General features: G+C 46.5%; 2 protein-coding genes across 2 annotated transcripts; one reads left to right on the plus strand and one right to left on the minus strand.

Moving 5' to 3' along the window:
• Positions 1–68: 68 nt before the first annotated feature.
• On the plus strand, positions 69–6,333 carry cog2 (component of oligomeric golgi complex 2). The gene is made up of 18 exons (XM_084709306.1): positions 69–224; positions 497–658; positions 795–860; positions 944–1,024; positions 1,189–1,292; positions 1,388–1,496; positions 1,603–1,782; positions 2,100–2,224; positions 2,466–2,592; positions 2,690–2,829; positions 3,658–3,719; positions 4,039–4,190; positions 4,321–4,506; positions 4,654–4,726; positions 4,830–4,972; positions 5,190–5,329; positions 5,435–5,615; positions 5,710–6,333. The coding sequence occupies exons 1-18, from the start codon at positions 168–170 to the stop codon at positions 5,815–5,817; spliced, it is 2,196 nt and encodes a 731-aa protein (XP_084565432.1). The 5' UTR covers positions 69–167; the 3' UTR covers positions 5,818–6,333.
• Positions 6,334–7,001: 668 nt separating this feature from the next.
• agt (angiotensinogen) lies at positions 7,002–10,786 on the minus strand. Its single transcript, XM_084709307.1, has 5 exons — positions 10,598–10,786; positions 9,020–9,834; positions 8,366–8,639; positions 7,941–8,097; positions 7,002–7,750 (listed from the first exon to the last, which is right to left on the minus strand). Exons 2-5 carry the CDS (start codon positions 9,798–9,800, stop codon positions 7,580–7,582), a joined length of 1,383 nt encoding a protein of 460 aa, XP_084565433.1. The 5' UTR covers positions 9,801–9,834; positions 10,598–10,786; the 3' UTR covers positions 7,002–7,579.
• Between the last annotated feature and the right edge of the window lie 555 nt (positions 10,787–11,341).

The following is an 11,341-nucleotide window of genomic DNA, read 5'->3' on the forward strand; positions in this document are numbered from 1 at the left end:
GCCCTGTAGGTGGTGCTCTCTCTTCTCTCGACGTTTACGTCTTTTTTTTCGTTGACGCTAGCCTGCCATGTTTGCGGAAGTATTTTATTATTTCACAAAATCCCCAAACTCTGCATCAGCATCCCTAGCTCTCTGGCATTCATGTTTATTGCTCCTCTGAAAACAATATGAATCTGCCAAAGGGGCCGGATTCTTTGTGTTTTGATAAGGACGTGTTTATGAAGGTAGGACGTTTTCCTATGTCATTGTCACTCATCGTTGTTGTAGTAGCTAGTAGTAGGAAGCAAAGTCACAAGATATATTATCTTTAAGCAGATATATTTCAATTCCCATTAGAGACAGCTTTTATCACATACTTATTGTGATACTTATCAAAACTCTGCAATGAGTCAGTATTATATAGCAAACATTATTTTAGCTTGCTAGTCAACACGGTGTCATAGCACGTAGACATGTAGCTGGGTGACAGAATAAATCAGATCTTTCTGTGTCCCAGGATGACTTCGACGTGGACCAGTTCGTGGCTGACTGCAGGAAGCATGTCCAGCTTGAAGAGATGCGCGAGGACCTTGAGCTCTATTACAAACTGCTCAAAACGGCCATGGTTGAGCTAATCAACAAAGACTATGCAGACTTTGTCAACCTGTCGACCAACTTGGTGAGTTAATATCCCTGGCATTGAGGCGGTTAATGACGGTGCAATAATGATGGATTAATGATATTGATTGGAGTCGGTGCATTTCATTATCATACATTCCTTTTGTGAGTTAGGCTACTATGTTTTTTTTCTGCAGGTTGGAATGGACAAAGCCCTGAACCAGCTGTCTGTACCCTTGGGACAGCTGAGAGAAGAAGTCCTGGTATGTGCTCACCTTTATTCTTTTCCCAACCTTCTCTCAATATCTGCTTTGTCTTTCCTAATACTGTCCATCTCCTTCCGCAGAGTTTAAGGTCGTCTGTCAATGAAGTGATCCAGGCCATAGACAACAAACTGTCTAAACAGGACGACCTGCAGAACAAGAAGGTTAGTGAGACTGCATGGTGATCAAGTACAGGGATCTATAGAAACGAGGAAGAAACGGACGCATGATACTGGATCACCACTCAAGTCGTTTTCTCACATAAAATTTGGATTGTGTTTGAGGAACAAGATGGTCTACTTCATTGGTCCTCATTTTTCTAACCCAGATATGTGTTCTGAGACTCATTCAAGTGGTTCGGTCCGTGGAGAAGATTGAGAAAATCCTTCACTCGCAGAACTCCAAAGACTCCACTTCCTTGGAGATCAGCAGGTGAGGGACTGCCTGTTTGTCTCGCTCAACACCAGGGGGTGCTAAAGATCTCTGCTCAAATTGCCACTGTGTGGTTAATGGGTTTGTGTTTGTAGTCCTTTGATGGCAGGTCAAATCTTGGAGAGGATTGCCACAGAGTTCAACCAGCTGCAGTTCCATGCAGTCCAGAGTAAGGGCATGCCTCTGCTGGACAAAGTCAGACCTGTAAGTCTACTACCAGGCTGATGAACCGACACAAATCCACGTTTTACAGAAGCTGTGTCTATCAGAGTCAGCCCATTAACCCTCATGTGTGTTTGTGTTGTCGCAGCGTATAGCAGGCATCACATCCATGCTGCAGCAGTCTCTGGAAGGTCTGTTGATACAGGGCCTCCAGACGGCCAACATGGACATCGTCCGCCACTGTCTCAGGACGTACGCCACCATAGACAAGACCCGCGACGCAGAGGCCTTGGTGGGACAGGTCCTAGTCAAGCCCTACATGGACGAGGTAGACAAGCCACCATCACATGCACACGACTTGAAATTTGATCGTTCTAGTTTTGGTCGTCCTTCTCAACTTGGTTCGAGACTCGAAAGCCTTTGCTTTGATGTGGGCGTCCTCACACCCTCTCTAAAACACATTGCGTGCGTCCTGCACGTGCGATATGTCATTCTCTTGTGTGGTTGTGTTTGCATTTGGTAACAGACAACAAAAGAAAGCATTGTGGCAAATAAAAGTGGTCGGGTGAGGAGTTCAACCATGGACTTTTCTATGCATGTCAAAGAGTGTTCAACATGCCTCTCGTCTCCTCTGATGTCCTCCAGGTGGTTGTGGAGCAGCTCGTGAAGTCTGGCCCCAGCGGGCTGCAGCAGATGTTCTCCAAGCTGCTGGAGTTTGTCCCCCACCACTGCAGGCTGCTCCGGGAGGTGACGGGAGGAGCCATCTCCAGGTAGCCTTCCACACGCCACCCCGCAGCATGCAGGAGCAAGGCCAAACATGGTCACTAACACAGGATGCTATGTGCATTAGTATGGTCATGATGGTTGTGACGTTAGTGACCATAGTAGGTGGTAGCAAAGGTTGTGCAGTCTTTCGCTCTGCGGTCAGATATACATGTTTTAGTACGTTTGAATTCAGGTAAGTCCTCCTGAGTTTTGCCTGTTAGTGAAATCTTGTTTTTCTTCCTCCAGTGACAAAGCAGACATTGTGCCTGGCTACGACTTCCTGGTTAACTCTGTTTGGCCAGAGATCATCAGAGCAATAGAGGAGAGGATATCCTTCCTGTTCAACCCAGGAAACCCTGACACCTTCTATGAGGTACAGGAAGTACTCTCACCAGTACATTTCTTCTGCCCCTATGATATCAAAGGATCTCTAAAACTGTTGTCTAATCTCTGGGTGTGTTGGTCCACAGCGGTACTCTGTCACTATGGAGTTTGTGCGGCGTTTTGAGCGTCAGTGCGGCTCCCAGGCTAGTGTGAGGAGACTGAGAGCCCACCCCTCCTACATTAGCTTCCACAACAAGTGGAACCTTCCAGTCTACTTTCAGCTGCGGTGAGGGCCACTGTTTCACCCTACTCTCCATGCCACACATCCCTACATCAGCCCCTGTTGAACCCCCTACTGCCTCCGAGCCCCTATTGAAGGCTTTAAGAGTGAGCATATATGGATGTCACAAATAAATGCTGTCGTATCCCAAATTATCATAAATGTCTTGGAAGTAACAGATTATATTATTTGTGTTCCTGCATGGTGTTTGGAGGTACTGGTTACTTAAAAAATGTCTGCAAAAAAGTATTTACGGCAGTTGGGGCTTTTTCAAAACAATCTTGGGGAGATCAAAGTAACTCTTCACAGTGATGTAATGATGAGAGCAGGATGTGAGTCATAACGTGGCAGAGGTTGTTGATATAGGTTGATTTACGTCCAGTCGACATGAGTCAGGCTGTGTTGTTCTGTGGTCAAGGACCCTGGGCCATTTCATTACTCTTCCCACGCGTCACTCCTTCCTCCCTTTTGGAGGAATGACTGATGTCAAATGACTGGATCTATACCTGCACTGAAGAGTAGGACCGGTTTGTGCCTTTGCACCCAATTAAAGATCTGAGGGGGACTCATCTATGGTAGTTTATTCCAGCAGGTTTACAGAGTTTCCACTCCACAGAAACCGTTCTGTCCTGCTCAGGAGTTATGGATCTCTGTGCAGTCAACATGAAGGCTGAACACTCTGTTCCCTGCTTTGTTTGTCAGCACACACACACACACACACACACTCACACACAAACATACCACACATTTTGACTCAGATCCAGGAAACCACTGTGTGCTGTTATTTCCAGTATGGCTGAATGTTGAACAACTTGTTACACCTGTGTGTCTCAGGTACAAGGAGATAGCCGGGAGTCTGGAGAATGCTATAACCGATGGGCTAGAAGCAGCACCAGGTAGACCACGGGCTTTTCTTTTCAGTGTCACTGATTATATCATAGGTGTCACTGATGTTTTCTCTCTCTCTCTCTCTCTCTCTCTCTCTCTCTCTCTCTCTCTCTCTCTCTCTCTCTCTCTCTCTCTCTCTCTCTCTCTCTCTCTCTCTCTCTCTCTCTCTCTCTCTCTCTCTCTCTCTCTCTCTCTCTCTCTCTCTCTCTCTCTCTCTCTCTCTCTCTCTCTCTCTCTCTCTCCACTCACTCACTCACTCACTCACTCACTCACTGTGTCTTTCACTCACTGTGTAACTCTCTCTCACACACACACACACACATACAGTAGGTAGCTCCTATCACCTGCAGGTGTCCCAGGTGCTGTGGTCCGGCTTGGTCAGGTGCTGGGCTGACCGGGTCTACCTTTCCCCTCTGGCACACCGCTTCTGGAAGCTCACCCTGCAGCTCTACTCACGCTATGCCAGGTTCCTCACAGAGGTAAACACCACCAACCTGGCAACCCCAACTCCCACATGGCAACCAAATCTATACTGTAGTATTGCTCAATAGGGCTTTCGTTCAAGCTAAAGTTGACGATGAACTGAAGTATCCTGCTGAATCCTGATAGGTGCTTACTAAAACCACACCCCCTGAAGTAAATAAAGACCCGGTGAGGCCCCTCCCTAGCTCCGCCTCCTCCACGTCCAGTCGCACATCTCAGGATGACGGAGGCAGCGAGAGTGGTAGCCCCGCCTCCCTCTCTACCAAACAGCTGGTCTACATTGCCTCTGATGTGGAGAAGCTACAGGAACAGGTAAGCTCCAAACAGAACTGCAATATGCATGGCCTACAACAGTCAACACAGGACCATTAAAGACATATAATATATATATATATATATATATATATATACACACACATGTATAATGTTTTGAGTCTCAATGAATACGTTGTCTGTCAGATCCCAGTCGTTTCAGAGATGATCAGGCAGAGAATGGAAGCCATCGGCTTCAAGAACTTCCTCGTCATTGAAGGTACCGAGCCAAAACATCTAAACGCACGTGCTCTTGTCAGACCTCCCCCCTTCCATACCTGAGCAGCATGGTGACCAGTGTTCCTGCTTCCCCGTTTTCCCAGAGGCTCTGCAAGACTCCCAGGCCAGCCTGTCGGGCTGCCTCCCCAGTCTGGACGCCAGGATGACCCAGCACCTGACCGACCGCAGCTGTCGCTTCCTCAAGAGCGCCTCCGAGGTGCCCCGTCTGTACCGCAGGACCAACAAGGTCAGCAGCTCACACAAACATGGACGGTCACCGTCACGTGCATACAGGCACACGTACTCACACGTTCTCACACCGGTCCTAACTTTGTCAGCGAGTACGCAGCGCTTGCGTCTCGTCTCAAACCTACACAATCAGCTCACTGAGAAACGCACACATCCCTGAGACACGCACACGCACACACGTGCCTGAAACGGTGTCCTTCTTCCTCTCTGGACAGGAAGTGCCCAGCCGAGCATCAGCTTATATGGACAATGCACTGCGTCCGCTGCACCAGCTGCTGTGTGATTCCAAAGACCTGGTCAAGCCCTCTGTGGCCCAGGGCTGGCTACGGGTCACCCTGTGTGACTGCACTCACAGGTAGGAGGATCACACACACACTCACACACACACACTTACACACACAGTTAGAGGGCGGATTCCGTTAGAAACAGTGGACTGACGCGTGTGCGTGTGCGTGCGGAGGTACTTTGAGACCATCTCAGACGTGCTGAGCTCGGTGAAGAAGATGGAAGAGAGCCTGAAGCGCTTGAAGCAGGCCAGGAAGATGGCCCCCAGCAGCACCACAGCTGCCAACGGGGGACCCACCGACGACAGCAAGATCCGCCTGCAGCTGGCGCTGGACGTGGAGTACTTAGGGGAGCAGGTACACACACACCCACCCCCACACAAACACACCCCTCTGAGGTGAGGTGAGGCCAGGCAGCCTGTTATCTGATATTGTGGTCTCTCTGTCTCAGATCCATAAGATGGGTCTCCAGCCTGATGACATCACCATGTTCTCCACTCTGCTGGAGCTGGTCCAGGGTGCCCGGGAACTGGCCTCCACGGAGACGTCTGGACCGTAACCGTGGCGAGCGCGCTGCTGTGCATTTCCACCATATCAAAGTGCCTTCCTCTCCTCGTCTCCTGTAGAGGTCAGCTGTAGCGCTTCGAGACCACAGCCTAGGAGATGATCGCGTCAGTGTTGGCAAAGGAAGCAAGAAAGACAATGGCATAAGAAGAAGAGATGCAGTGTTTTTGTCTTCTGTTTATGTTTAGAGATGGGCCAGTGTGTAGAAGGGACATGGTAGATATAGAAGCCCCTGGGAAGGAGGCGTCTTTCACAACATCAAGATGTCTCCCTCCTGTCTGTTTTAAGTTATGGAATGTGGTTGTGGGATATATGTATGTATGTTTGTATGGTCAGGGAAGCTAGTTATTTCATCGCACTAAACGGACTGTTCACAATGTTCAAGACCACGTTATTTCTCTGTACTTCTCAGATGAAGGGTGAAAGTATATGTGTATATATAGACATATATGTAGGAATGAGGAAGGTATTGTACATTTTAATTGATTAAAGCGATCAATGTTTTAAAAAAGGTTTTGTAGTAAAATCTTTGGATAGAGGCTCAATAGTGTGAGTCGATGTTGATGAAAGCAAATTAAATGTTCAGTTAGGAAACATTAGCATAGAGCTGGGGTTTTCCCCTAGAATTAATTGACCTCGCATAGACATTAAGGGACAGAAGTCCACTCTGTTTCTGCACACTGTCGTGGAGGTGGTTTGGAGACTCGTCTGACCAGAGGAGCAGTGCTATTGATTTTGGTGTTGGGGTAATGTGAAGCAGAGTTGGAGTTATATCCGTGGTCAACAGAAACAACATAGCAAGAATCTTAAACTTCTTACTTTGGTGTTGGAAATCAAGAAATGAAAGTCTCACATTGTGGCTCTTACACTTCTTAAATCAATAGGATGCAAAAATTATAGTTCATAATTTCGACACAAATGAAATAAGTGCATGTACATTGATTGTTGATTATCGAGGCTCCCTTTCAGACTCTGTGACATCACAGAGTTGTTTCGAGAGCTTCATTAGCATAGGAGCACACTTTCTACCATGGGACAAAAATGTATTTTAATCCCTTTTTTGTCAGTAAACATTATCAACTTGGATTATATCTCTTGTCATTCGCATTAGACTTAAATGAATGTGCCTGCAGCCTGTTTGTGTCTTGACATTCTGAAAGAACCTCACGACAGGAAGGATTGCGAAACAAGTTGGTTTATTTGAGTAATATCAAACCTCAAGACAAAAATAAACTCTCAACACAATAGAAATATACTCATTTAGACTATTAAGTAACACATCTCAAAGACCCACCACTTTCAGTACAGCATACAGTACACAATTGTATGACTACAAACCTCAGAAACAAAATACGGCGTTTCGTGAGATTTAATTAAACAAATCTATAATGATTTGGCAGCACATGACTTCCCACTGTGCTCAGGGAATATGTTTGGATGCATCGTGTCCGTCTCTACACTCAAACCTGTTTTCTGGTCCTCCGTGTCTTTCAACATCTTGGTGATAATACCACCATACCATCCCCCCATCATTCTTCTAGTCTTGAATACTTACTAGATTTAACAACACTTAATCTGATCTCTGGATCATTCTAGATGATCTGTAATGCTGTAGCAAACTATCATGATGTTTTATGTATAAACTATTATTCTATCTCAGAGCAGTTAACACTGAGAGTCTTTTAATAGTTTGGGCATTTTTAGATTATCTAGGAGTTTTTCCAGACTGGTTGTCATGATGATATTGCTGAGTTGTTCTAGAGTGTTGGGTTGGTGACCTTGCCAAGCATAAGTATGGCGTTGGAGTTTCCCTCAACAATGGAGAAGAAGAACGGCCTGTTGACGGTCAGGGGCAGTCCTCCTTCCTGGTTCCTGTCCTGAGACTCTGCACCCTCCTCTGACATCTCAAACATTACCTTGTTGTACACCTGGAGATGGCAACAAGAACCGTTACTGTATGCTACACAGGGCACATATTTCTCCCCAGAGTACAAATATGTATAATGCATTTATGTATGTAAATGTAATGTATGTGTGTGTGTGTGTAATATCCTAAATTCCAAATTTCTCCACTGTAAAATTATCTGACTTAAGTTTTCTAAAATAATCTAATCTCACTTTATCTATGCTGAAGGGCTTCTTATCGCTGAGTCGCTCGAACTCAGCCTCAGAGCCCAGCAGGCGTTTCTCAATCTCCACCGCCATGTCAGTCAGCAGGACGCGCAGGTCAGTCAAGGCCGCCATGGAGAACTTGGGCAGAGACAGTTCCAAGAGTCTGGATGAGGGAACACACACACACAGTTGTCTGAGCTGCTAAACCTCCAATCTTACAGTACTACAGTCCTGGCTATCGGCTCCAGATAGCTCCATTGACCCACTATGTCTCAAATCTTAGTGGAGCAAAGTGTGATGTGGATGAAAGTAACTGTACTCACTCATATTGAGATGCTTATAATTGGGTCCAGTACAGTACTAATACAGTATATGTGTACTTGTGTGTTATACAGCCTGGTTTATATAGATTGTGGACCATAAGGACTCACCCTTCTTTGAGATGCTGGTACCAGCCTGAGATGACATCTGTGCGGAGCTGGGCCTCGATGTCACTGAGGCTGGCCCCCTCGTGTGGCAGAACCAGCAGCATGTAGGCCCGCTTACTCAGCGCCAGCTTCACTACAGTACAGCGTCGCCTCGTGTCGTTCAGGTACCGGTACTGGCCGGTGTGGGTCATCAGGGGCACCGAGACGGTTGTCTTCTCGTCCACCTTGAAGTCCTGCATGGAGGTCTTTTCTGGCTGGAAGGCTGTCTTCCAGTTCCCTGATAAAACAAGAAAACAAGTTATATTGATGTTGGTCAAAAAATGACTAAATGGTCCAGGTGGTCTGGTGAATCCCACGTGTACCTACCACCCAAAAAAAGTTTATAAAGTTTTTAAAAATATTTCTGAAAAAACGTTGTTTTGTGTGTGAAAAAAAAGTCGTAAAGGTTTCAACAAAAAAACATTTTAGACTATTATACTCTACTGTACTCTGGCCTAGAGCCTGTACTCTGCTCTAGGCTTCTCTGTTCTCCTCTCCCCTACCTGCCTACCCAAATCAATAGGCTTATCTCAGTGGGCTAAACAGTAAGGCTTCAAACAAAAATTCAAACCAAAAAACATCCCTGTTCAAAAACGTATTTGTAAGGAAGCTTCTCACCTTTGAACTGTACAGAGCTGAAGAACAGCAGGTTGGTGTCTGGACTCAGGTCCTTGAACAGATCCTTCACTTTACCCCCTGATGTCTTCTCCACAAAGCTGTTCACCTGCACTTCTGCCTCTTGTGCGTTTAAGAAGTCCACTGCTCTGATAAATGACGCGTCAGAGAAGTCCTGAGTGCCTTGAACAAAGTCCTCTGCCAAACGGACGTCCTGGCGAGCAAAGGACCAGACCCTGGTGTCGATCTCGTCCTTTGGCCCGTCCACCAGGGAGTTGATGCCCTGCAGTGTCCTCAGGACCTTGTGTCCATCCACCAGGGAGACGCAGTCCTCCTTGTCCGTGTCCTTGTTGAGCCCCAGCAGCTGCTGATAGGGGATGGCAGTCCTCTTCGAAGCTCCTAGGTAGAAAGTCACCAGGGAGCCAAAGGAATTGATGGGAGAGATGAGGGTGTTGGAGTCCTTCTGCTTGGTGCTCAAGGCCTGGTACATCCTCAGACCCAGCGAGTTGAGTAGCTCGGCCAGGACGGCGGTCCGCTGGGTGATGTTCTGCTCCTGTTTGTCAGAACAGGAGCAGTTCCTGCTGTCCGGTTCCAGGTTGTTGATGTTTAGCGGAGCGACGCTGACTGTTTCCAAGGGCTCGGTCTCCTGAGTCTGGAGGGTCTCACAGCTGACATTGTCCGAGGCGAACAGGTTAAAAGGATGGACGTACACGCGGTTGGCAAGGCTTATCCCGGAGCAGGACAGCATTAGGAGGAGGACAAGAGGGGAGAGGGTTCTATCCATTTTGACCTTCCTCAAGTCTGGAGTCAAAGAGTTTCTGTAGAGAGAAGGAAGTGTTTGTAAAGTAAATGTCTGTTACTCACTTCAGCTAACTGTCTTTGTTATGGAGGTTTTCTTCATAACAAAGACACTCATGATTGGCTGTGTGGAACTCTGAGCAGAGGCATGGCTAGCAGTAATTGATTCAGTGTGTGCCAGAGAGGAAACAACCACAGAAGGCAGACTGACTGCATGGAAACAGAACACCATGTTTGGCAACCCACTGAGCTAAGAACCAAACACCGACCATGAATATTTGTTTCTAAAAGCAAAGAATTCACAAATCTAATACAAACATTTGCATACTTTTAGCTCCTCCATTTCTGAGACGGTTTCCTGTCCAGTCTATTGGTGAACATCCAGCACAAAAGATAAAGTACACGGTCACACTAATGCCCGCATGCAACCTTAGACCCACGGGTCAAGCTAACACATCTCAGCTCAAATCTATATTTTTCATTGATTTATGAATGATTTTTTTGTATTTGTTTAATGGTGCTTTATTACTGTGTCTGTCCACACTTTTCCATTCTCTCAGCCTCACTCTAAATATTTTTATTTATTTGTGACTGAGTTCAGCCCGAAGGAATGGTTAGTTCCAACTAAAATCAGAAATATTATTTGACGTGAGGTTTATGCATGTTTTAAAGACAACTCTCAGTTCTCTGGTCCAAAATGTAACCTATCATCAAATTCAACCATATTTAGTTCTGTTTGTATTGTTGTCCAAAGGAAAGTCAAAGTAAAACATTTAGTCTTACCGTCGTGCTGCTGTGCTGTCCACTGATGCTGTAAGGTTTTTGAGGTCCACAATGGTTGGCTGTGCGCTTTAACAAAATCTTCCACTGGTGAGCAGCATTGCTTTGGTTAACCATTAACCAGAGCACTGAGTCAGAGGGTCCTTGTGGATGATTTGTTCTGCAAGGGCTTTCACTGTGTGTATCCGTGTGAGTGTGTACATCTGCACTGATAGACAAATAAATAGTTCCGGAGAGAAGCCCACCCACCCTGTGTCCTTGTGTCCAGCATGTGTTTACTCAAACCATGATGCAAGCATACTGGGACAGGGGTGAGAAGGGAGTTGTGGATGAATTTGGAAGCCAGGGGTGGAGGAATAGGGAGAAGGCGATGGGGATGAGAACAGTAGGGGTGTAATTGGAGATGAAGGGCAGGGTCTAGAGGTTGGGGGGAGGGGGTAAGAGTGCGTGGGCTATGGGGAGAGGAAGACGGATGTTTAACTGCAGGGTTGACTTTCACAAGAGGCATCTGGGAAATATGTTCTACAGAAAGTTGTTTATCTCTCTGATTGTTGTTTTTGAGTCACAGTGTTGGTTCACTGAGTTCACAGATAGCCTTTTCTAAGAGCCTACATTTTGAAATATTGCCAGCTGGTGTGGTTGGTGAAGCTGGTGCCTGTCAGAGTTCAGGTTTTGAAAGTAGCCTATGTGTTAAGTTGACAAATTGCTTTCAATAACTTGACTGGGTAAAGGACAAGCTGATGTGTG

This window comes from Hypomesus nipponensis, chromosome 11 (genome assembly GCF_054491055.1).
Source record: "Hypomesus nipponensis isolate SF chromosome 11, ASM5449105v1, whole genome shotgun sequence".
Classification (NCBI taxonomy): Eukaryota; Metazoa; Chordata; class Actinopteri; order Osmeriformes; family Osmeridae; genus Hypomesus; species Hypomesus nipponensis.

Excerpts from the sequence above, each read along its gene's own strand:
- cog2 (XM_084709306.1), top strand. The coding sequence starts at position 168 with ATGAATCTGCCAAAGGGGCCGGATTCTTTGTGTTTTGATAAGGACGTG. Across the intron at positions 4,191-4,320 it reads ATGCCAGGTTCCTCACAGAG|GTGCTTACTAAAACCACACC; the intron begins GTAAACACCACC and ends GAATCCTGATAG. Across the intron at positions 4,507-4,653 it reads TGGAGAAGCTACAGGAACAG|ATCCCAGTCGTTTCAGAGAT; the intron begins GTAAGCTCCAAA and ends GTTGTCTGTCAG.
- agt (XM_084709307.1), bottom strand. The coding sequence starts at position 9,800 with ATGGATAGAACCCTCTCCCCTCTTGTCCTCCTCCTAATGCTGTCCTGC. Across the intron at positions 8,098-8,365 it reads TACCAGCATCTCAAAGAAGG|ACTCTTGGAACTGTCTCTGC; the intron begins GTGAGTCCTTAT and ends TCCCTCATCCAG. Across the intron at positions 7,751-7,940 it reads AGCCCTTCAGCATAGATAAA|GTGTACAACAAGGTAATGTT; the intron begins GTGAGATTAGAT and ends TGCCATCTCCAG.